This window comes from Ammospiza nelsoni, chromosome 2 (genome assembly GCF_027579445.1).
Source record: "Ammospiza nelsoni isolate bAmmNel1 chromosome 2, bAmmNel1.pri, whole genome shotgun sequence".
Classification (NCBI taxonomy): Eukaryota; Metazoa; Chordata; class Aves; order Passeriformes; family Passerellidae; genus Ammospiza; species Ammospiza nelsoni.
This window is the reverse complement of record NC_080634.1, coordinates 112,375,366-112,400,821: the sequence shown is the minus strand read 5'-3', so window position 1 is coordinate 112,400,821 and position 25,456 is coordinate 112,375,366. Positions and strand designations below refer to the sequence as shown.

General features: G+C 37.6%; 1 protein-coding gene across 3 annotated transcripts in view; it reads right to left on the bottom strand.

Moving 5' to 3' along the window:
- Positions 1-25,456, bottom strand: part of USP9X (ubiquitin specific peptidase 9 X-linked) — a 96,433-nt gene that overhangs the window by 8,931 nt on the left and 62,046 nt on the right. The window contains exons 24-39 of one of the 3 annotated variants that reach the window (XM_059465888.1): positions 22,891-23,016; positions 20,743-20,868; positions 17,911-18,077; positions 14,557-14,665; positions 13,830-13,976; positions 13,554-13,700; positions 12,551-12,773; positions 10,050-10,270; positions 9,460-9,650; positions 8,865-9,038; positions 6,840-6,981; positions 5,914-6,664; positions 5,285-5,408; positions 3,860-4,085; positions 2,681-2,810; positions 877-1,062 (exon numbers count right to left, since the gene is read on the bottom strand). In XM_059465888.1, the coding sequence (XP_059321871.1) occupies positions 877-1,062; positions 2,681-2,810; positions 3,860-4,085; positions 5,285-5,408; positions 5,914-6,664; positions 6,840-6,981; positions 8,865-9,038; positions 9,460-9,650; positions 10,050-10,270; positions 12,551-12,773; positions 13,554-13,700; positions 13,830-13,976; positions 14,557-14,665; positions 17,911-18,077; positions 20,743-20,868; positions 22,891-23,016 (3,190 nt within the window). Of the gene's footprint in view, positions 1-876; positions 1,063-2,675; positions 2,811-3,859; positions 4,086-5,284; positions 5,409-5,913; positions 6,665-6,839; positions 6,982-8,864; positions 9,039-9,459; positions 9,651-10,049; positions 10,271-12,550; positions 12,774-13,553; positions 13,701-13,829; positions 13,977-14,556; positions 14,666-17,910; positions 18,078-20,742; positions 20,869-22,890; positions 23,017-25,456 lie in introns of those variants that run through there. The other 2 variants (XM_059465889.1, XR_009417804.1) reach the window with 2 other exon arrangements.

Below are 25,456 nucleotides of genomic sequence, written 5' to 3'. Positions count from 1 at the left end.
CTTATTACAGCACAATAAAATTTTCAGTTCATTAATCTCACTACAGCACAGTCTAGCCTATTGACTTTATAGCCTGACACATCAAGCTGTAATGAGTTTCCCATTAAATAGCTTCTCTACAGATTTCTAATTAGGTTTTCTAAAATATGCTTAGCAGAACGTGTACAGATACAGGCTATAAAGTCCACATGGCCCAATATCCTGTCACCATTCCTCAAAAATAACTTCACTCTATTCAGCTATTGGAAATGTTAATGATTTACACTGTGGTTAATCAATTTCTAAGTGTTTCTTTATCCTTCATAAATTGAAGCGCTGGCTGCTGTTTGCTCTATTGAGTGTGAACATCAAATCATATTCAAGAGCCAAAACAATGCAACATCTCTTCAGTGCTAAGCACTATCAGTTATCTCAAAACCTGCTGTGGTGCTTTTCCTGTACAGATTATTTCTGTCATCTGTTTTTCAGGATAAAAACATCTTCTGGACAACTCTTTAGTAATAGTAACAAAATAGTAATGCTTTTAGAATAGCTTAAGTCAACAATGGGCTTGAACTATTCTCAAAGCACTGCTACTTTGTAATGAACAGCCTCCTACTTTACTAATTATTTCCCTATATTTTTAAGGAATAAGCCAAGCAGTATAAAATATCTGTAATTTTATACAGAACAGATTTCTGTTTTGGTCTTTTTAGTGTAACAAATCAGTTTTGCTTACAACAAACAGATTTGTTTCTTTCAATGAAAGGAGCTGCTAAACATAAATGGAAAACATTCTTCCAGCTGATCCACTTTATAAATAATAGCTAAACATGCACAAAAAGACATTTACTGGTTTAGTCACTGGATCTAAAGCAAACTGAGGATTCACTGTACCATTAATAGAAGACTGCATCCTCGAGGAGACGTTGCAGCAGCGGATCAGCTGGGACACCACGGTGTACAGCTTCCCCAGCTCAGCATACTGGTACTTAATTGGAGGGCCTGGACCTTCATCCAGAGCCACAAGCATGAAGGTTGCAGGAACATTTAGTTTCAGAAGTTGTGTCTTCTCTGCTACACCTTTATGGGGCAGGGAATGGAAAAAAAAAATTTGTTTCTGGCACTGAAAATATTTTTAGAATATTTTAAAAGAAAAATAATAGGAGTTTACATGACTTGTAACTTTTTAGTTCTTGGCTTCTATTAAACCCTCATTTATACCTTCTGGGGAAAAAATCAAATCAATCAGGATGCAGAAGAAAATTATATACAGGTGAAAAATCACATTGAAGGAGAGTTGTAAATTACTACCATTTCTTCACAGTGCTCATTAGCACTTAAGCTAAGCACAAGTAGCATCTGTGTTAATAGCAAAGCCTCAGAGAAGTCTTTTGGACAATAAATTAATCCTTTTATTGTGAGGCCCAGGATAGGAAAAACAACCCCCACAGTGTGTTTTCTTATTTTTCTATTATGTCCTAGATACATCAATCACAAACTTAAGACATTTTTAACTGTGCCACACAATGTAATAAATGTAAATTAAGCAACAAAATAAATAAGAAAACCTCCAAAACCCCAAACCAAAAAATCCAAACTTACATCTGATTTTACTGCAAGAATACCATGCATGTACTACACAAGTACTCACCAGGAAATTCACTACATCCCTTCTTGCATTCTGTTGCTTATTTTGCATAAAAGTAATGATTTTTCATACATTTCCAAGTCTGTCTTATTCTAAAATACAACTGGGCTTTACCTTCCATTTTTCTGATAAGGAGGAGTGTAAGTGGTTTTATAATGGCATTTTTTCTGATTATGCTAGACAGTTTTGTAGTTGCATCCTCTGTAGAACTGACCTCTCACTTGCTCTGATGTGAACAATCTACTATTTGATTTCTCAAAATGTCAGACAGTTTAATCTTTTCCACAAAATGCAGAAATTATGTTATTGTGGTTTTTGCTGAATGGACTCTACATTCATACAGAAGCCTTCAGGTAACAGTAGTGAGACAAGGACAACTGTTTACTGTGTTGGTACTTCCAGGTTTATCTCTACAGGGTAGATTGTGATAATGATCAGACTCACAAATAAAATTCTATTTTCCTATCTGGCCTTGGAATAGGAGAGCACTCACAGGCCTGATCTGCACTGACAATGAAAAGCTAGTGAAGAAGAAAAGAGAAGATGGAGCAGAAGAATTGCATCTCTCCTCTCTGCCATGACACTAATTCTACTCTGGTGTCATGACAGAAACCTGCCAGACAGAGAATGCTTTGGTAGGCAAAGTATATGAAAGCAACAGGCATTACAGTTGTAATTAAATTAACACAATTGTCTAGATTAATTTTGGAGATGGGAAATTAAATTCCTTTCAAATTGTCTACTTCCTGCATGAGCTGATAAACAGCAACAGTCAAGTATTTTATAAAGTTTCACCCCCATCCTCTCTCAGCAGGATACTGTTTTACAGCCCCAAGCTTCTCATGTTTATGTTCCACGGATGACAGGGAGACTGAAGCCCCAAACTCCAAGGAGGAGGAACACAGATGCCAGGGAGCATTTATATGACACATAACTATAACAATCTGCCTAAGGATGGAAAACTGGATCCTCCTGCTGTTATCTCTGTAACTGGATCATCAATAAAGCCCCAGTTTATTACAGTGCTGTCAGTAAAAGCAATTTGCTTACCTAGATTGGCATACATCACAAACAGATTGAAATACTGCTGCAAGTGGCGCCCGTGCTCGGATACCTCCCTTCGCAGAAGATTCAGTACCGCCCTCAGTAAGTGATCACTTAAACTTAAGTTATCATAAGCCTACAGAGAGAAACAAGTTCTGCTGTTAGTGGCTGAATCTATCATATCTTGATTTAGTTTCTGCTTTTTACTGTGACAGAGAACAGAACTGGTTACAAGGTATGGGATTTATACAAGCTCCAAAGTGGCAGCAGCTGGTCTTGAGTGTCTCATGCAGACAAAAAGACACAGACAGGGAGTAAGACTCCCATCAATACTATGCAAGTCCAAGAAATTATAGTTACAGAAACTTTTAACTGGGCTTTTTTCCAATAGCAGATAGGCCTGAATACTCAAGAAACACACATGCAATTCCACTATTAACTTTGTAGACTAAGACAACCCAATCACCTCTTCAGGTATATGTCAAATACCTCACAACACAGAACACTTCCTAAGCCTATGGAGCTTCAACTTAACTCTTAACAAATTCTTTTGCTGGACACAGCAGTGAAAACATTCTGGGAAGGTAAATGGGATCATGTAAGCAAAAAGAGACATTAAAACATGACAAAGCAAACGCTCAAAAAAGCTGATCTTTTTAACATTATTATCACAAGTATCACAATAAGATGTAGGCTTTTTTTTGTTGTTGTTGTTTGAGTGTAAAATCAGGCAATTCACTGTCTACTCCTACACTAAGTTACAATTTTTGACAATTTCACTGTTGCAAGATACATGGGATTAAAAGTTAGGGAACTCCTGCAAGTTTTCAGGTTAGCGTGTTTGTTTGTGGGGGTTTGTTTTACAGTTCTAAATAAAAGCAAGGGTTCACTTCCCTAGACATTAAATCACTAAAATAACCACTGCTTTTTTTTTTTTGCAGATTTCACACTCCCAGCTCAAAGGTCTCACTGAGCCTTCACAGGGATTTGCAAATGAGGGAAAACTGAACCCTCTGACAGCAACTGTCTAACTGGTTGAGTTACATCCTGTTTCATAATGCAAATGGGCTGCACAGTTTTCCAGCCAACACTGATGCATCTGCTCCAGAGTTTACTTTACATTAAATGCTTATAACAAAGAAGTAAGAATAAATTTCAAAAGCTTTTCATTAGAAAATTAAATACCTGACTGGAAGGTCCAGGAGAGGCAAAAGGTGATTGACATGGTCCGTCTTGCAATGAAAAATGTGCAATAAATACTATAAGTTTTGCAAATGCACCCCTCACTTCTGCACTGGGGCATTCCAGGAGATACTCAGAGAAGCGGTTTGAAACATTAAACAGGACGTTGTGTGCAAACCAGAAACGTACATTCTTGCTGTGCCGGAGCAGGATGCACAGGGCATCATACCTGCAACAGGAGAGGGCACAGTCAGCACCAAATGCAGACATTTCTGAATTTGGCAGACATGTTCTTTTGCACAGTTTGAAGAAAATATGTGTTAAAGGTGATACCCACTCATTTTTGTTCACAAAATGATTTTAATTAGATTGTAGTTCTTTTAGTGATACTCTTATGAGCAATCAGAAATGGAACATACCCTTCAATTAAAAACCGAACGTCAAATAAAAACCTAACCAATTTTACTTCTATCACCTATAAGAATTAAGACAGCATTACACCCCCTAACTACTCCTCAAAGCAGGTCTTATGTTGGCAGCCACCACTGTCTTTGTACTGGAACTGAGGGAGAGGGTGAGCAGCAGAGAACACAGGTGGATTTCATATACAACACACAACTAAATATGTAACCTAACAAGAATTTGTAGTCTCATTTAGAGACCTTTAAAAACCCCATAAAATGAAAAACCAATACCCAAAGACTAAAATATCTGTTTCAGAGAAGGCCTTGCATTACTCTGTCCTTTCAGCAGGAATATTTGAACTCTTCTTGATCCCTTAAATTAAAAGGAGTAACTTAAGCTACTGTGGAAGTTGCTGCTGGGGGTATGAATTTGCCATTATTACACAGCTACTTACTAGTAGCTGGTAAACTACTGGCCACGAATACCAGATTTTCTCTCCAATCTGACCAGCAGTAACCCCCACTCCTCTCCCCAGCAGAGAATAACCCAGCTGAAGGACTAAAATGAATAAGATGGGACTGTGTGTCACAGTGTGGATTTGAATTACAGGCCCTATAGCAATATACATAAAGTACTCTGCCAACAGTGTCTCAAAGACTATTATACATGTTTCACAAACAGAATTCAAATATAAGCTGCAACAATGGTTTGTAAAGAGCTTTGTTTAAAACTACTAAAACAATGTAAAAACCATTCTGAATTTGTCAGAAAACATAATCTGTTCTGTGCTAGTGACAGATTCTTTTCTTTTACTCTTTTTAAAAGACAAGAGTTAAGCTCTGTTTGAAAATTAAATTTGAAGCTATTCAGATCAGCAGGGTATTTCAAGGCTCAAATTCTTCCCAGTATTTTCTATTCAAACCTTTCCCCCTCTCCACGTGCACCTTCACCATGTATCTAAATGGGATCTTTTAACAGACATCAAACTTCCAAAATTGTAATTGTTGTTAAAAGACAAAATACCAATCACTAGCAGGGCCACGGACTATTTTCTTTGTATGAAATCCTGTGGTGAAGAGAAATCTAGCAGCAAGCTGAATACTAATCATAGTTATTTCTTCTGCTTCAGGCAACAGATGATCTTGTCCTAAAGAAAAATCAGAATACTCACATGTAGACAAAGTAAAAGCAATTTTTAATAATTTAATTGATTTCAGATTACTGTTTTGTCTGATATGGTGTTCCAATTTTAGGAGAAACTTGATCAAAATAGCCTCTAGTTTCTATAATGTATCATTCAAAAACTTAAGCTTTAATACAGGTACCTGGAGGCTAACATGTATCTTTCACAAATTCAGCATCTCACCTTTGAGAACTGTTTTCAAAAAAAGAGCCCTCTAATTTGAGTATTTTAACTTGATTTAGTACAGCACCTGAGTAATAGCTGATAGTTTATCCAAGTATTTTTTGCTAAATACTGTGGCAAGTTACCACTGATGAACAACTCCACAAGAGGTGTTTAACTGCAGAAGGACAGGAGTATTCAAAGCAGGACACACCAAATTTTCACTGGCTAGATAAATCCTTGGCCACACAAAGCAAAACTCTTCTTGTAAAAAATGAATCCATGATTATCACACTACCATACTAACCTGGAGGAGGGTTCAGGTAGACACTATTACAAGTCAGCAACTTCTTTATGAACTGGAAATATTCCAGGCTGTACTGCATCCGGTTGTGCATGAACTGCACGTTCTGCTTGCGCACGCTCCGCTCGATGGCCGAGGGCATTTTAATCTGGTGGGGCTTAGTGGTGATAGCGATTTCTGAAATATATTTTATGAGTTCATTGTCTTTGTCTATCGTGTCCATGCGTTCATAAAAAAGAATGTAAGCATTCCACCACCTCTTCTGGCGCCTGTAGGACATTCGCTTCATCATGTGATCAAACACCTCGCCCATGTACTCTCCCCCAAAACATTGGTTTTTCATCTCTTCATCATCATCCATTTTACACTCTGTCACATCTCCATCATCAAATTTGTACCACCGGTTCTTCTCACCATCTCCACCATTCCTCTGGATGATGTAGGAGTAGTAATGTCCACCGCTGGCCTGGCCGCTGTGCACAAGTACACCCACAAGTCTGTATTTTGTGCTCCCAGAGTGTTCATTTTCTGACTGCTCATTTTGTATTATCTGATTTTCAGGATTCACATCATCCCCTTCCAATTTTGCTACACCTGCCACTGTGTAAGGCTCCATGTCCAGTTCTCGTGGAAATTCAAAATAATCATTGAATTTGATTGCACATTCCCTTTCCCAGTCATAATCAAATCGTTTCAACTGGATGGCAAGAACTGGAGGCAACTTCTTAATCAACAAGCGTTTCACTGTGTCCACCTAAAAAAGGACATGAACAGTTACCAGTCCTCAAATTTCCATTCATACACTCTCACCAAATATCAAACTGAGTAATGAAAGGATGATTTTTCTCCCCAAACATGAACTAAGACTGAACTTAGTACAGCTGTAACATCACAGCTGTACACAAATTAAAAATATAAGGACTCATTACCTTTTTGTTGCATTTTTCACAATGATATGCATTTGCACCTTCCAATAAATCTCCTTTGACGTACTGCTCCAAAGAATCAAGAAGGTTTTGGTGATTCCTTATATCTACATTCAGAGTTGTGAAGGATTCCTCACACTCGTACCTAGCAATGAACAGGTAAATGTATGAGAAAGGCAGGAATGTGTTCAACTTTTGATGTTTTACATGTGCTACAGTGTGTAAGCAGTAAAAGAACTGAACTCTTTTTCACTGCAGCAGTTTTCCTACAGTTACATTACAGTATCTGCACACTATTTCTATGGTCAGGAATTAAATGATAAACACAAAAACACACCTAAAGACAATAGTTCAAAACAGATGCCAATTCAGTTTAAAAAAAAAAACAACAAAAGCTTTTTTATTTTCTATCTAAAAAACCATGAATCATCATCTTCATAAAACCTATTTGAATGTTTATGACTGGCTTTGACATCATGTTCTAAATATAATCTGTGAACAAATCTCTAGCAATAAGCCAGCAATGCTTGAGAGACAACCAGCTGATACATCCTGGAAGCAACTTTTTGTTTTTAAAATAAAGAAGTGATGAATAAATTTAAAAAGCCACATCTATTCCAGTGTAACCCTGAAGGGCTTGTTTCCCTGATATGCAATCAAGCATTCAAAGGCTGAATAAATAAATAATTAAAAACTCTTCAACCAACAGCAATATTCATTCATCCAATAAATAGCTTACAAAAAAATATAGACAAGCTTTTATTTGCCATACACAAATCCACAGTTTAGTTACTATCAGTTCCCTCCTCCCTAAACAACATTTTTGTTAACATTATGCAAATCCAGTAGAGTTCAAAAAACACAGAAATACTTCAGGATAATACATAATATCAGGAATGAATGGTAACTCACATTGCTTCTGGTCTGGATCTGCCATTTAATTACCCATTGCATATAAGGTGAAATCAGTGCTACCATTTTACCTTGCAGTATTTCAACTCACTTCTAGTCACTCATTGTAATCCATGAAACCTCAGATCTTCACTTTACAAATCATTCTTATTCATGTATTAGATCAATTGAAGTTGAAAGATTACCACAATAAAATCCATTTGTGTCATTTTATTCCAGTATTTTAATTGCTAACTGAAGGCTAAAGGAAATGATCAGCTTTCAAAATAAAGAGAATTTGCAATGGCAATGTACAGAGGTATAAGGTATGTAGTGTTAAAGAGTCATAGATGATCTGAACAGTAAGAAGGCCAACTGATAGTGACAGAAATAAACACAATATTAAAAAAAAGACAAACGCTAAAAAGAAAAAGTTAATCATTAAGCCATCCTGAATTTTGCAGGCAATTTTAACCATCCATCACAAAAAGAGAGATAATTTAAAAAGTCTGGAGAATTACAACTTTACAATATTGAGTTCTATTCCTTCATTAATAACCATCATCAAAACAGTGAGCTACAGACTTGCAGTCTGATTTGGCATTGGTGGTTTCTTACATGCCTTCTGCAAAAATGAATTTCAGCATTCACATTTAAAGGTACCTACAAATACAGAAGTCTTCAGAAAAAGATGAACTTTCTACCCCACTGACCTTAATTACAGGTGACATGGTGAGTATGAACAGTTTTACTCATTGGAACTGAAGATTCCTACTCAGCTCAACTCTAAACACACATTATGGAAAACCAAAGACAGCAACAATTGCTGGCCAGGTATTAAAATTTTCTACATTGCATTTGGTCCCTACAATTGTTTTCACTTTCCATGTGAAAAAGCATAATCTTTTCCTGCCTTGATCAATACACAATGCTTCACAATCAATCTGTGAAGTAGAAGCAATAATGATTAAGTACTTGTAGACAAATCAATGTTCAGCTGTAGAAAAAATAAGGTAGCAAAATCTATTAGCTTAAAAAACCCCCACAAAAAGCCCACTCTTGACTCTAATCACTTTTATAAGGACACAAACATGGGTTGTTTTTCTATAAAAAAAGATGAAAATCCTCAACACTTACCGATGTGGGCATCCTTGACAAATCTTCTGATCAGCAAAGGACCCTCCTAAAACTTTACTTAACATTGCTGGATGGCCCAAAGCTTTTAAAGCTTCATCTAAACTGTCCACCAACGAATTAAAAAATTCTAAAGCATCGTGTTGTTCACGAAGATTTACAGGTTCACCCCAGAGTCTGAAAATGAAAGCATATTTTGTCAAATTTTTTTTGTTTTGTTTGCCAACAATTTCTTTTTGAAAAAATATATGATTCAAGCTCCTAACCCCTCCCCCTTGAAGAGCCAGACTACTGGTTTTTGATGTACTACATGACCTGTTGTTCTGTCCCTGACACTTTCTGATAAGTGAAAACAAGCTCTTGTGGATAACTTTACACTTAATTCAAAGTCTCACTATCAAAAACTGCTAAAATTCAAAAGAACCACTCTGCTGTAAACATAGTTTTTTAACAGACTTCTACAGAGTGGTGAAAGGGCAGATAAAGCTGCACAACTTCAGCTAATTTACACTTTACATCATTGCCATTCTACTATGATTAGTTTTTTTGCACTTCAGTGATCCAGTGAACCAACATCAATACTCAATTTTCTACTTACCTGAACTGTTTCCAAAACCCTCTTGGTACATAGTACTGTAGCCTGGAAGCTGCTAAATGGCCAAAAATTACTTGGAGATGCCTCAAAACTCCAATATTGTACTCTTTTCTATCTTCAGTTTTGCTCAGTGCTGGTTTATCTTCATACTGATGTGGATAACCAAACACGTCATCTCGTGGGTCAACATTGCTCTGAAAAGCAGAAAATTTGTGGAATTCACTTCCATATGTAGCTGTCTCCTAGTTAGTTTTATCCTTTGTTTAATTTGACAATCTAAGGTGTTTCATACTCAGCTGAAAACCCAAATACTGTCTTGGTTTGCATTAACAAAGTTGTGGTGGCTGAAATAAGGTGCAGTGCTTTCCAGCAGAAATGCCTGAGGAGGAATTCTGCAAACCCTGCCAACCTGGATCTTCTAAAGTGCCCCTCTGGCAGTGAACTTATTCAAGGATGAAATATTATTCTATTTTCCCCACAGGTATCAGTGGAAATCAAAGTGTTTGATCAGCAACTGAAATTTATTACAACCTTTTCATAAAAAAAAGTAATTCCAATTTAAAGATTAGGCAATTTTATATAATTAAATTTACCTCATTGTCCTGCTTTTCATCCCCAGACATGTCATCATCTACATCACTGCCTGTGCCTTCTATTGCAAGAATGCCATTCCTGATGGCTGGAATCATGTACAGCTGCTGAATGACAGAATTCATGTAACAAGTGGCACCAGCATTTTTCAGTCCCACAAATCCCTTTGGAGGCCGAGGCCCAACAGGAGGCAGATATTCCCATTCTGTGAGTGCTTCACAAGCTAAGAGGAAACAGCAGAGAGTGCTCAGGGAACTGGTTTGTTGTAAAACAAAGACAACATCAGTGCAGTACAAAGGGCAGTTGCATAAGATTATTGTTAGTCTGTATCACACTGCAATTTATAATTGCTAAAATTAACACAACTTCTGTGAAGCACTGTTCTATCTGTAATCTTATTACAACATTTTCTTTTACTGCATAACTAAAGAGGTGGCCAGGTAAAAATTTAGTCTATTTCTATATGAAACAGAAGCCTTTCCTCAATACCAGCAAGTTTCTTAGCTGAAGAATTCGGCTGAATGAGTACAGAATATATAACCAATTTATAAACCTTCTAAAAATTATAGTACTCTCACAAGATTTACAATCCTTCAAAAAATTATAGAATTTCACTTAAGCCTCACTTTTTTTGCCAGGATGGGAAACAGTTTTAGCAAATGCTTTCTATATAACTTGATATATATATGTTTTTCCTCCTGATCTTCTCTTTCAGGTCCCTCACATCTCTTTGAGAACATTCATGATCACCTAAGCTAACCTCTTGTTCTGTCTGTAGTTTTAACACAAAAAACTTGGTATTAATAATTCTGATATAAGAGAGCATGCATATTTATTTACAAGCAGATTTGGTATATGAATCCCAGAGCATGCACAGTTCATACATTTGTTCTCTTTTCTGTCTGACACACCACACAGATCTGGTGTTCTGTTGTGCTTATCAAACACTTGAATGGAAGGGAATGCCATGAAATCCCCCTAACTGTGAGGTGATAAGAAATACACTACTTCCCAACAGAAAAGGGTGAAGAAAGAAGGATGAGGCAGAGGGGAAAACCATAAAGCTGCCCTTTTAATTTATGTATCTGAGATGGAACTGAACAGAAGAGACTGAAAAACCTCAAGTGACTCACTGACGGCACCATTCAAGCAAGTAGCTCTGGCACTCTGAGAGGCAGCAGACAATTTCCACTTTTGGGTACTATTTTTAGTTGCTTATGGTTTTGCCCAACTCTATGAGTTGAAACATCTGTTAAATCACACAATGGTTTGGGTTGGAAGGACCTTTAAAGATCATCTTGTCCAGCCCCCTGCCATGGGCCAGGATATTTTCCACTAGACCAGACTGCTCAGGGCCCCATCCAACCTGGCCTGGAACACTTCTGGGATGAGGCATCCACAACTGGGCAACCTGTTCCAGTGTCTTAACATTCTCATAGTGAAGAAATTTTTCCTTGTGTCCAATTCTCAGTTTAAAATCATTGCCTCTTGTCCTGTAACTACAGGCCCTGGTACAAATCTTTTTCTCTATCTTTCTTATAAACTACATTTAAGTAATAAAGGTCACAATGAGGTACCCCTGGAGGCTTCCCTTCTCTAGGCTGAGCAACCCCAACTCTCCCAGCCTTTCCCACCATATGAGCTTGGGTTTCCTTGGTTTGATGGTGTTTGGATTTTGTTTGGTGATTGTTGATTCCCTTTCCCTCTTATTATTACAGCAGAATGGTTTTAGTGTCCCTTTTAGGGCTGGAGAAAATATCCTCCTGCTTGATAATTTTTAAGAAATGCTTTTTTTATGACAACAATAATCTGTGCTAAAACCAAGCCTTTTGTCATCCTTGTGAAAATCAGCCCAGTTTCATGTGACTATTGGCTTTTGAAGCACTAACATTTGCAAGTTTTTGAACAGAAAGCAATCACTTTCTCCAGTGAGTGAAAACTCTTTCAGTGCAGAGCTGTGCTGTGCTAAGGCCAAAAAGGAGCCTGAAAAGGACTATTCTCTCTGACAAGCAGAGAATGAGTTCAGAACTAAAAAGAGAAGCAGGACAGAGGACCTGGGTCTGTGTGTGGGCAATGATGACAAACCAGGTGAGCAACCAAGAAACTGGCTCTAAAACAAAGCTGAAGATACCTGGTGAGGCTAGCACCTCTGGGATTGGTTAGCAAGAGCCTGAAATGATGAGACAGAAGTATAAGATACAGACAGAATGAAGTTCCTGGTAGCTGGTATGGACAAAGAGGAGAGATTGGGACAGGAAGGGTCAGACTGTGACTTGGGCTGGAATTTGGATGTGACCATGGAATGCAGATCAGTACATTTACTGCATAAAGAAAAACAAATAAAGCCTACCCTGGCAAACTGATTTTGCAACATTAAAAGCAACCACAAACAAACCACGAACTAAAAAACTCAGCATTTGGTTCAGCAGATAATCTAAACAAAATCTGTACATGATATATACATTAGAGAGTAGAAAATAGATAATTAAAAAGTATTACATACTAGTGATTGCTGTACCTATGTAATACATTTCAGTCAACGTGTCTACAATCTGCTTGAGATTTCGCACACATCCAACTGCTAGTGCAACGAGGAGCTCAAAGCCAGCATTAATAGTGGCTGGTGAGCTACACACTGGTATGGCCTGCTCAGCAGGCAATTCTCCATTTCTCATGTATTGTAGATAAACATTGGATGCTGGAAAGATGAAATCATCTATCAACTCCTGAAAAAAAAGACAATAAATCACGGGTTACCATGGAAATTATTTTATAAGGGTTATTACATAAATGAGTGTCTGAGAATCAGAGAGGTACTTAAGAAAAAAAACAAGAGTAAAAATTGAGACCAATAGCATAATGAGCTTTTAAACTTACGACAGAAGAACTCCATTCTAAAGTGGTTCCTTGCAAACCCACTTCCCCACTCCAAGTTAAAAATAAAACTGTACTGTTCTTGATTGGTAAAAAATTTCTTTTGCAAAACCAATATTATCTACAAAGCCCTTTATCAATTAGTGCTGAAAAACCAATACTCCTGCTCTATAATATCAGAGGTACAAAGAAAACATGTCTGATTAAAGAGATGCTGAGATGTGATGCATTTGTTCAAACCTGCCCTAAGCATTAATAGCACTAATTAAGAACATGTGCAGGAAAGCCATTACAGAGCTAATGAAGGAAAGCAGTCCTGTACAGTGAGACTGTATCTCACTACCTTTGTGTGATGTTGGTCAAGTACTGGAATAAGAATTAAAATGTTAAATACAGTACTTAAGGAAGAATGAAAATGTTAAATACACTTTATGAATGAAACACGCAATTTAATTTTTTTAAAAGAAAATATTTAACTCAAATCAAAAGCGTTTCTATGGATACAACCCACAAGAGGTGACGCTTCTTTTTTCTTATTTATAGGTAAAAACAAACAATAAAAAACCCCAAAAATCAATCCCCCCCAAAACCTCACAAAGACCCTTTCCAGAAGTCAAAAAACTTGAACTTACCTTAATGAGATTAGCACCTCCTTTTTCACAACCAATATGGTATTTCTTTTCAGGTGTCTGGAATGCCAACAACTCTTTTGTTACTCCAAGGTGACCCTCTAAGATCGTTTCTTCAACACCCGTTTCCCCTGTTCTTTTTACTTCATCCTGTCATTTAAGAGAAAGTTAGGATACTCCAAACAGCAAACATTAAGCTCAGAACTGCAGTTCACAAGAAAGTTTACAGTTCTGCAGCAAAAACCTAATTATCAGGAATAAACTGATCCTGAAACTTACCCTGATTCTCTTAAGCCAGTCAATTTCATTATTGAGAAGCACTTCAGCATTGGGTACATTAATATTACTGTTGTAAGCATAGTTAAGAAGATGTCTTAAGAGGGTGAAGTAGTCTCCAGAATGCTTAGCTCTCTCTCTTGCAGTGCTCTGTGCAAACCAAAAGCAAAGAATTCATAAGTGCTTCTACTTACAGTGCAACACCAACGTATTTCCCCTAAATCTCACAGTAAATGTAAAAGAAAAGAAGTGTAAGTTTAAACTTTCGCAAGTTCAAAATTGTATTTAGCTGCTAATGAATGAATTCTCAACTATTTTAGTAACAATTTCTATACCTGAATGGGAAAAAGAAAACCAAATCAAAACTTATGATCAAATGTTCAAGAGAGCCATGAGCTGAAAAGTCCTGGCAGGACCAGTAGGAGAAGGCACTAACTGCAGGTGTTCTCTAACCTGCTAATGATTTTTACTTAGAGGTTAGCAATCACCAAAGATCAAATGCAGACATTAAAGCCATGACCTGTTCATGTTCTTACAGAAAATGCAAAAGAGTCCCTTTTCCCCTGCTCTAGCTCAAATAGAAATCATCTGTGCTGCTTGTCTGTAGGTCACAAACAATTTATATTATAGTGACTGTTATTAATAACAATTTGTCTTTTCTTGCAGGTATTTTGTCCTATTACTTTTTACATACATTCCCATACTGAAGACTTTATCTCTGAAAACTTACCCCTAGAACAGTAAACAGCAGGGTAATGAAGAAAAGGAGAGGTCTCTGTCCCATGCAACACCTGGTTGCCATTAAAAAGAATTGCTCCTGTGCCATCTGACGAACAGTTCTGGAAATAATTGAATAGAAACATTAAATTCAACCTCCCTATTCAAACAGGACATCAATTAAATTTGTGTTTATCTGCTTAATGCCATTTTCTAAAACTGAACATAATGTAGGAAACATGAACAGTTTAATTATTCCCTATCCATCATATTATTTCTCCTTGCAGTGAAATTTCAGAAGCATAAATTGTATTACAAAACTGTTCCACAGATCAAATATTTAAAGGTAAAAGAAAAAGAAACTTAGAAACACCTAGCCACTACACCTTTGCAACTGACAGTAAATATTGCTTAACGCAAAAATTTGCAATCCTAAATATTTTTTTTTTCCTAATCAAGCACCAGCTGTACCTGGTAAAACCAGGTACAAACCAGAACTACTCCAGTAAAACTGCTTTTATGTGTCACTGCAGCAGTTTGCTGAGGATCTCTAAATTGATCAAAATTTATCATTAGTAGGATGTGAGAGATGATGACCCTCCTGAAAATTCAAGTGGCTATAATTAAAGGAAATTTTTCACCTCAGAACCTAATCTAATCTAATCACTAGAGTAATGCAGAAATGGATAAGCTTCAGCAAAAAAAAAAAAAAAATTTAAAAAATTAGGGCAAACCCTTTTCTTTCAAGTTGTAGGATTAACTGTCTGAGCAGTATGCCTTGTAAAAACTGTTAGGAGCAACTATTTTTGTGTGGGAAGAGACTACAAATGAATGCTGAATGAATGATTTTATGGAAGTATCTCAACATATGAAAAACTGAGTTTTGCAGTGTCTGTTCAGTGTGGCTATCTCTGTTTTGTGCCCATGGAGTCAGGGTCTAAAGCACACCAAAGAATCCTTCTCCCTTCAGACCTTTTTCATGTGTGTCTAACTGTGATTTCAAAGCCACATAAGGATGACCTTGAGGTCAGAGCAAAGATGCCCCTGGCTGAGCACCATCTCTGTCACCATGCACAAAGCAAAGTGCACAAGAAGAAGGAATCATGCAGAGACACTTCTCCAGAATGTTCTCTCAGCTTCTAACAATCTGTGGTTCAAGAAAACTACCAAGAGCAGTATATCATAGTCCTCACTGGACAAGTTCATGAAAGAACCCTCAAACCATTTCCAAACTGAAGGTTTGCACTGCTTAAATGTTATGCTCAAGAAGGTCTTACACAAAGAAGCACAGCTCTCCATTTGTTCTCCCTTTGCTACTTCTGATTTTAAGGGTCTCTGTGGTATTCTCCTCCCACCATTCATCTCTCCTCCAGTATGAAGTGCCCCCAGCTATTCAGCTGCTCCTCAGATGGAAGTCATTGCAGAGCTTTGATCTCCCTTGTCACCCTTCCCTGATCTTTGCAAGTTCTCCTACTCTGCTCTGAGTTGCAGCAGACTGTAGGGTGGGGCTGCTCTGTTTTGTTCTTAACAATAATTGACATTTGATGGGGTCTGATTGCTGAGCCCATGTTTTTGTAGAACATCTCACAGAAAGTTAAGATACAATCCTTCAACTGCTCGGGACACATCACATAGACACTCCTCAGCTCTGTGCACTTGAAGGCAGAATGAAATAGACAAAGGTGATATTTTCCTACAGTAACAAATGTGACCAATGTGACATGCCTCACACTGTTATGGTTCTGAGTATGCAGTGTTTGAACACAAGTATTACATTTCTGTGAGGCTGAAACCATCTAAGAGCTCTTAAGGAATCATGAGAGGGATGCAGCTGCCTGAGCACAGGCATCTCATGCTGTTTTAGACACATGATGACAGCACAGAGCTGGCACAATGAACTCACGCTCAGCAGGAGGAATAGCTGGAGGTCAAGCACCTCCCTTAAGGCTGGCAATCTGAATCGTGCCCTTCTGAGAGCTCCAGGTTTCTGTTCAGTTCATAGAAGACAGTCCCTTCAGTGGGTGTAAGTGCCATGGCTTTACAGCACAAAGAATTTTAATGTATTTAGGCCTCATACATGTGGCCACCAAACACTTTGCAGAGATCAGCAGAAGACTTCTGGGTTCCAGGATTATTTAGGACTGTTTGGCTATCTCCTCTTAACTAAGGTGGTCTTGCATTCAGAGAACACCACTACAAAATCAATTACTTTGTAGGAGAAAAGCTACTCTAGCATTTAGTATTAAACATTTTGCATTCCATTTCTCAGTTTAGAGGTATAGCATGATTATTGCTCTGAGGAAACAGAAGTCCCAGCCAAACTCTGTAGAACAAACAATCCATGTGATCTTTTCTGGAAAGATTCTATTTGTGAGATCTGAACTTGGTCATCCTTCTGTCTTTGTCTTTTATGGTGCACCAAAAACATTTTCTCACATTCATATTTTTGCTCACATTGTTCTCTGATTGAGCACAGGAGATTAGAGAACAATAGTTGTGGAAGGATATTCAGAGTTCTGTCTGGTATTTGCTAAACTTTCTCTGCACCACAAACACCGATTTGTTTCCACATTAATTCAGAAGAGAACTTTTCAGCAGCTCAGTTCAACTTCACCATCGTAATTTACAAAGCAATCTTCTGTTTCCACTCATGCTCATGCTATTTTACCATGTAACAATGAACAGTTGCACCATTCTAAGTGAGATTATCATGTTTATCTCTAGTTTTATAGGCATATGAGAGAAGTGGTAGCTTCTTGTACTGACAGTATGAACTATTTTTCCATACAATGAGTGACACAAGCAAGCTTCAGTGAAACTGAAAATTCAACACCCTGTACCACAGGCTGCAAAATAATAAAGCTTGTGGTATTTCTGGTAACCCTCCAGTTTCACCAATGTGTGCAAAGAGCTCACTGTAAAGAGATGCTCTGATGATACTTGATCCTTTTGTTAAAGTACACATTCTAAACATAAAATCTTTCAATCTGTATATCCAGAAGTCAAAAACCCCAAAACACAAATTCTGCTCAAATTCTGACCCCATTCATCTGAGAGCACCATAATCTGACTCCCTTTAAAACATACTGAAAAACTTAAGACATCACTAATTTCAGATCCCTGTCATTTCTCAAAGAAAAGTTCGAATGAAACAACAGTATCTTAAAAATTTAAAATTAACCCTTTAGTAACAGATCAAAGCACTGGCAACCAAGTTTAATAACGTATTAACAACTTTCCACCTGGATGGTTTCTGAAAACACCCAGTACTTCACATCACAATTTCAGATGGGCTGAAGCCACTGCTCTGCATTTAGGCTTTATATTTATTATGAACTGTAAAATAATGGATGTGACCAAAACTTACTTGCTGTGACAGTGCAATAGTAAATCAATAATAAATGTCTGCCACGCCTTCTCTTTGCTGAGTGCATCCAGTGCTGTTGGAATCAAAGCAAAGCACAGGGTCATCACCTCCAGGGCTTCACAGCAAACTTGTTCATCTTCCATGTCTGGTTCATTTCCTGCATTTGTCTGTGAAAACAAACAAGAGTGCACAAAGTGGGTACAGAAAACAATCCCAAGAAACCCAACTGGCTCCAAGGTATATCACTAAACACAAACACAAACCACAGTTTGTATACTAAATGATTATCAGTGCCAAGTATTTTATGCACTCAGATCTGAGCCAAAGCACTGTGTGGGATGACTTGAACTTCCAGAATTGTGCTTCTCATTGAAGGATTCCAAGCATGAACTTATGAAGACAGAAGTTAAATAGGACAACTGTGGGCAACAGTTACAGTTAGTACTGCTGTGAATTTTTCTTGGTATGCATCTGGGGTTTTGTTTGGGATTTTTTTGTTTTGTTTTTCTTTACCACTCAAAAAATGGCATTTAAAATTTGGAGATCTCTACTACTTAAACTCTACTACTTAAACTACCACTATAGTGCTGTATAATTAATTCATCAATTCACTTTTACAAGGCTTTGACACTCACAACTTATTTGACCAAAAGCTTTTTAATACTGCTAGAATTTATTAATCACTTTGTTATTTTTCAGAAAGATGAAGGAGTTTAAGTTCAAGTTTTAAACATAGCTGCTGTCATGATTTTTGACACAGAAAATAATATTACCTCTAATTGGTGCACGGGTTACTTCTTAAACTAAACACTTGAATTAACCAAGTTGATTTTGGTATATTCTTTCAAAATAAATACTTTGAGAATAATGGTAAACCCTCTTCTCCATCTAGAAGTAATTACATTCAAGAAATTCCAAAGAAACTGAATGTGAGAAGGTCTCAATTTATCATTTATAAATCATGAGTGCAGGTTACTCACATTAACTACAGGCACTAAATATTTGTTTTATATGTGAAAAGGTATCAAGATTAATTAGGCAGAAAGAAGGGATTACAATGCAGAGGAGAGAACTAATTGTGAACAGGCCAAAATATGCCTCATTCTGGCAGCAAACACTATTTTGTCTATGCAAAATAACTACAAAATCAAAGGCAGTCACTGCACTGCAGCAGGAGGATGTGGCAGTCCTGACACAACATCAGAAAGCAAAGGCAGAATTCTTCAGCAAATCCAGAACTTCACCTGCTCTGCAGTGAAGCCCTGGTTAGAAGGGAAAGTCATTTCTGCACAGCTGCAGGGACCCAGGAGAAAGGCAAAGTGCATTTTACACTCAGTGAAATACCTCCCTGCACTTGGGCACCCAGAGCTGGGGGTCTGTACATTGCTATATTCCATCTTTATAAAGCCATCATCAAAATTGCTTCCTCTAATCTATAACCAGATACAGTTCTCTTAAATTGTCTTTCATTCCATGATATTCCTCTATTTCTAGGATACTTTCCTCTGTTTTAATGCTATGTTAACAAAGGGAACTGTATTTCCCCTTCTTATTACTTCTACAATTTCTTCCTCTTTTGAATTTCCAATTTTTCTCCTTCAATTTTTATTTTCGCTTTTGCATAGCAGAAACCAAATGCAGCTGACATTTATTACAGATGTCCACATAAGTGTCAATAAGAATAAAAATAAAAAGCCCAAAAATTAAAAACACACAAAATCATGTGAAAGATGATCAATAACATACAGCTTGAATTTCACCACTTTTAAAACTTCCATTATCTCAAAATATTTTTACAGAACTTAACTCTACAATTTCTACCCAGAAGAATTTTTAAAAAGCAAATTTAGGTCTCTTTTCTTTTAGGTATGCTTTCTCTAGTGCACTACTCTTAAAGCATCCCATGTATAGAGATAGTTTATTTTCTCATGCCTGGATTGTCACACAAACTAAACCATGGTTTATATGGAAGTATTACCTTAAAAAAACCCCAAGGCCCAGTTTATTTCATGAAGAAGTCATGCTCACAGCAGTAGAAGCAGATGCCATTATAACCCTATGAAAGCTAATGGAGAGGTGTTGCATTTTGCTGAGGTAAATATTCTTCTTTCAATTGATCATTTAAACACATCAAGAATTAAGCCTCCCTACATATTCCTTTTCCATTCACTCTCAGGCAAGTATTGATAAGTACTAAACCTGATTTTACAAGATATAAATAGGAAGATTTTTTTAAGTCATTGTCCAAATCCAGATTGTTATTTCCTGTAACTGTGAGCAACATTAATTATCACAAGATGTGTGATAATCTACTGATACAGAACTCCCAACTCCAAACTAGCTGTGTAAACCACACGTGAGCCCACTAATAAAAGAAGAAAAGCCATACAGAATTAGCAATTAAATCTTTTTTCCCAATGCTTCTCACATCACTGCTCTTCTTTCTCATTCTAGACTGCACATATGCTTTGAATCACTTCTGCAGAACAGACCTTTTAAGTTTGAAGACTAGACAAATTAGCCTTGCAGGAAATGCTTATTCCTTATTTAGATGCAGAATCTAACTGGGCTGAAAACATGTTACAGAACTGGTGCATTCTTCAATCATTCAACCAGATTCAAGTTACAATTCACCGGTTACTGAGGAGAGGAATTTGGAACAGAAAATTAAGCTGTGCTATGACAATGATATACTTGATTCTGAAACACATCACTGTAGCCACCTAAAAGCTCATCACACTCTAAACCTGCCCAGGTCAACCCTTTGTACCCACTCCCTTTTGTACAAAAACAAACAGTAATACAGAAAAGCAGCTGTTCAGGAATTCTTACCTTTTCATAGATTTTACTAATTTCCTCATTCGAGCTGAAAACCAGCTGAACTGATCCACAACCTGATGCCCAAACAATTTTTTGCACTGCCCTGATAACACAGATGTCAGGGATGTATTTTGAAGCCTGAAAAAAAAAGAGAAATTAACTAAAGCAACATTAAAATACAGCTGCAAATAACACTGCAATGGATTCTAAATTCCCACAAATGTATTTCACAGAAAATTTAAGATTTAAAATCTTAAAACAAAGATTTTTTTTTTCCTTAAATAGAAAACAGATGATGTATCTTGAAGAGTATTTATACTTCACTTATGTAAAATTTAATTTTTTAAAGTAGGATGTAGGCAACTCTGGTTCTAAGACTTAGCAGTAACTACCAATTTCAATGCTAAAACCTTCTTTATTTAGGAAAAAACCCCAAGAAACCACCAAGCATTCATCTGGAAGGCAGCCAGCCTCTTAAGCAACATAAAAAGTTGAACTTATTTTAGGGTTTCTCCCCATGCTGTGCTAGCTGATAGCCAGCCTGAACACACTGATGTTATCAAGTATGTGATCATTCTGTAGAGGGATTGCTGCATGTTCAAGACACAGAGGGTTGAACATGGATAAGAACACAGCTCATGTACTAAAGGAATGCAGAGTCACTCCTCAGTACTTTGTGCATGGTCTGAGTTAACATCCAGTAGTTTCTACTGATATACACACATTACAAAACACACTCCAACTGCTATTATTTAGGGTTCCACATCAACTTTCAAAAAAACTACCAAACTTATCTAAAGTCTGTAGATCAAAACAGAATAATCAAAAAAAATAGGCAATCTCTAAAAGCAGAAGGCAGACAGATGGATTTCAAGTTTCATTTTTCTAATGCTCAGACAATAAAAAAGGGGACTCTTAAGAAGCTGAGCTAGGTAGGTATCTGCATCAGGAAACCTGAACAATGTGCCTTCTTGAACTGATACGGACATTAACAGTATTTCCAAGAAAAATAAAAGGTATTTTATATTTGTCACAAGCAAAGGAACCTTACAGCAACAGAGCCACAAGAAAAACAACAGGGTTTTTTTATCTCATTGTAGTTTCAAAGTCTTTAAGGATCAACTTTTTTAAAAAAGGTGAATTATTCCTCTCTGTGCTAAAGCCTTCTCTCTGGCCTATGGAAACTATGTCAGATTTTTTTTTTTTTAATTTTGAGATCCATTGTAAAGAGTCTGACCATCAAAACATGAAAAGGCAAAAAACCTTTCAAAGGCAACTACAGTACACATGAATTTTAGATCTACAGCAGTATTCATAATTGCATAAAATTACAGACAAATCTTACACAGCACTACTGTTAAACACATTCAGATTTTGTTTGCTTGATGTGTTTGGTGAATGAAAAATTACTTATTTATTAGCAGGCCTCTAGGAAAGACAAAGGCAGAATTAAAAAACCTTTCCTCACATCTCACCTCAGAAGATACTTCTTCTATAGAAGAAATTTGATTAAATCAGAGTGGAATTGGCTGATTTTAAACCTATGGATGCAAAACCACCACTGGGGGAAGGCAGATGGCTCAGTCTTGCATTGCAGCATGTTGTGCTTTCTTTAGACACTGCCCTTTGTTCTCAAGGGATAGCAAACTTGTCAACACCAAGATGAGGATACAGTAATACCTTCTATCTAAATAGCTCAGAAATGTTTTGGGGATGGTTTTGTGGACATGCTATACAGTACAGAAACACTGTATTTATGGCTTCCACCCTGGAAACCAAGGGATCCAGATGCAGGTGGAAGAGGAAGGTAAAGCAGTTGTGATTTTAGCTCCTGCTGAACTCAGTGATTTCACTGACATGTTCTCTAACAAGACTCCTCATTCCAGATCCAAATGGGCTTTGGCCACACCATACACATAAGACCACTATGTTTGCAAAGCACATTGTTTAGCCTTACTGAGGTTTTCATTTGTGTCATTAAAGCATCTTCAATATATAAAGACACACTGGCAATGATTTGAGATTTTTCTCTTTCATATGATCATTACCTAAAACATTTTAAAAGGAAAATCTTTGTCTTACAAAGCAACAAATTTAAGGATTAAGAAAATAGAAAAGATGCTATAAGGAAAAAGGTGATACAGAAAGGAATTCACCAACCTCATCAGATATTTGCTGTGCAAGACGTATTGCTACATTTCTCAGCATGCATTCTGAAGTTGGATTAGGAATGTTTTGTAGGGCATTTTGTAGCACCACTGCCTGGTCATGCGTAGCCTGGTTTATCTGGAAGAAAGTATTTCTCATACTTACTTTTACATGGGAAAAAAAAGCAAAAAGATATGAAGATCTAAATTTACTTGGAAAGGTTTGATAGAAGTAGATAAGATCTTGGAAGGAAAACTTAGTGCAAAGGCCAACATAAATAAACCTCCTCATTTTCAAACAGATACCATCACACCTGCAGACACTATGCTGCTGCAGTGGACAATCACAGAGTACAAGTAGTTGAAAGGAAAGGCATTGCTCGAAGCTTATTAGGTTTGGGGGCTTGTTTATTGATCAGATTACCTCAAGCTAACAGAATTTTTTTCTGTTACAATGCCTCCTTCCCTTTCAGTAGATGTGGGAAAGAAAGGTTGGGTCAAACACGGGGGCTCCCTCTGGATTAGGTAAGAGTGTTCAGACAGAATATGGCTGCAGTTTTTATTATACAGAAGTACATTTTTAATATTAAAGTTACTCTTGAAGAATTCTGTTCTAAATGATCCCTCCTGTTTTTTTATAATATTTTCAAAATAGAAACAGCAAGACAAGTTTTTATCTTTTTTTTTTTGTATTGGTTTGAGCATAGATCCCTCTCTCGTTAGTCTGCCAGGGCTCCATAGTTTTGACAAAACCTGAAATGGGTGTTTCCTTCTCACAGACAAACAAAAGATGGTGTACTGCGGTTACAAATTAAAACAGAAGAGTTTCTTCGTTTTTCTGTACCGGTTCATTCAAAACGCCCATCTCAAAAGACACACTGTGAGGCTGCTGGGCAAGGTCTGGTGTTGGTCACATCCCTTGCTCTGTCAGCTTCTCTAAGACACTTGATTCAGAGAGCAAAGTTACAAAGCCTGCACTAAAGACTAACAGAGCTTCCACAGTCCCTCACCTATTGGATGCTACTGGAAGTGATCAACAGCAATATGTATGGGGTAAATCAGTTCTGTGCACCAGAACACTGTATTTAACATTATTAATTCAACCTTCTATGAAAACAAGGAAGAAAGTAACAATTTTAAAGGTACTAGTGACAGCAACAGACCAATAACTGAAAACTATAGATACATAACCTTGGTTGCCTACTTCTCTTAAATACTGATGGAAAGCCAAGACAGAAATTATGCTTTGGTACTTATGCTTAAGGTAAGAGAATTTGAAAATTTTAACAAATCCCACCTGCATCCCAAGGGAATAAAAAATACCAAAAGTCCCTCAAAGAGGATGATGGTGACAGCAAGAATAACAGTGTTTTTTCCAACAAATCTGTTATTATTAAATCAGATGTTTGCAACTCCAAATAGTGAAAGTCAGCAACTGTAGACAAATGTTACTACCTCTTAAGAAGTCAGTCTAAGTCTGTTTCAAATAATACTTCAAGACTCAAGTGATGCAATGTGTGTTCCAAACTGCCCTTTAAATAATTGTTGAAAGAAAACAGGGCAGTAAAATGTACTCATTTTAAATAGATGAAAGACAGGGTGGCAAACAGGGTGCATTAATATATTCCTGTTATACTCTAACATGAGACATAACTCATCACTTCTTTGTAATCATTAAGAGTTTTGATTTACTTGAAAAATAATTAATTATGCATCTTCTAATGGATGCAGCTAACAAGAACAGGTACTTATGTTTGAGATTTAAGGGGAATGTACTTCTCCAATTCAGAGATGGATCTCAGTATTTTGGAATTAAGTGCTCTGAAGTGGGGCTCTCTGTGTATTCTTGAGGACAGGTTATAAATAAAGAAACTATTTAAGATGAAACCTCACAGATGGGGAATTCACATTTATCATGGAACATGCTGAGTTGGAAGGGCCCCACAAGGATCAAGTCCAACTCCTGGCCCTGCACAGAACCATCCCCAGAGTCACACCATGTGCCTGAGAGCATTGTCCAAACACTTCTGGAGCTCTGCCAGGCTGGTGCTGCGACCACTGCCCTGGGGAGTCTGTTCCAGGGCCCAACCGCCCTCTGGGGGAAGAACCTTTCCTAATATCCAACCTAAACCTCCCCTGACACAGCTTCAGGCCGTTCCCCTGGGTCCTGTCACTGTCACCACAGAGCAGAGATCAGTGCCTGCCCCTCCTGTTCCCCTCACAAGAAGCTGTAACTGCACTGAGGTCCCCCCTCAGTTTCCTCCAGGCTGAACAGAGCAAGGCCCTCAGCACCTCATTACACAGCTTCCCCTCAAGGCCCTTCACAGCATGCCTGTGGGCCCTCCTTGGAATGCTCTCCAAGAGTTTTGTATCTCATGGTGCCCAAAACTGCCCCCAGCACTCGAGGTGAGGCTGCTGCAGCCCAGAGCAGAGCAGGATAATCCCCTCTCTTGCCCAGCTGGTGATGCTGTGCCTGATGTCCCTCAGGACACAGATGTCCCTCGTGGCTGACAGGGCACTTCTGGCTCATATTGAACTGGCCATCAAGCAGGACACCCAGGTCCCTTTCTGTGTCACTG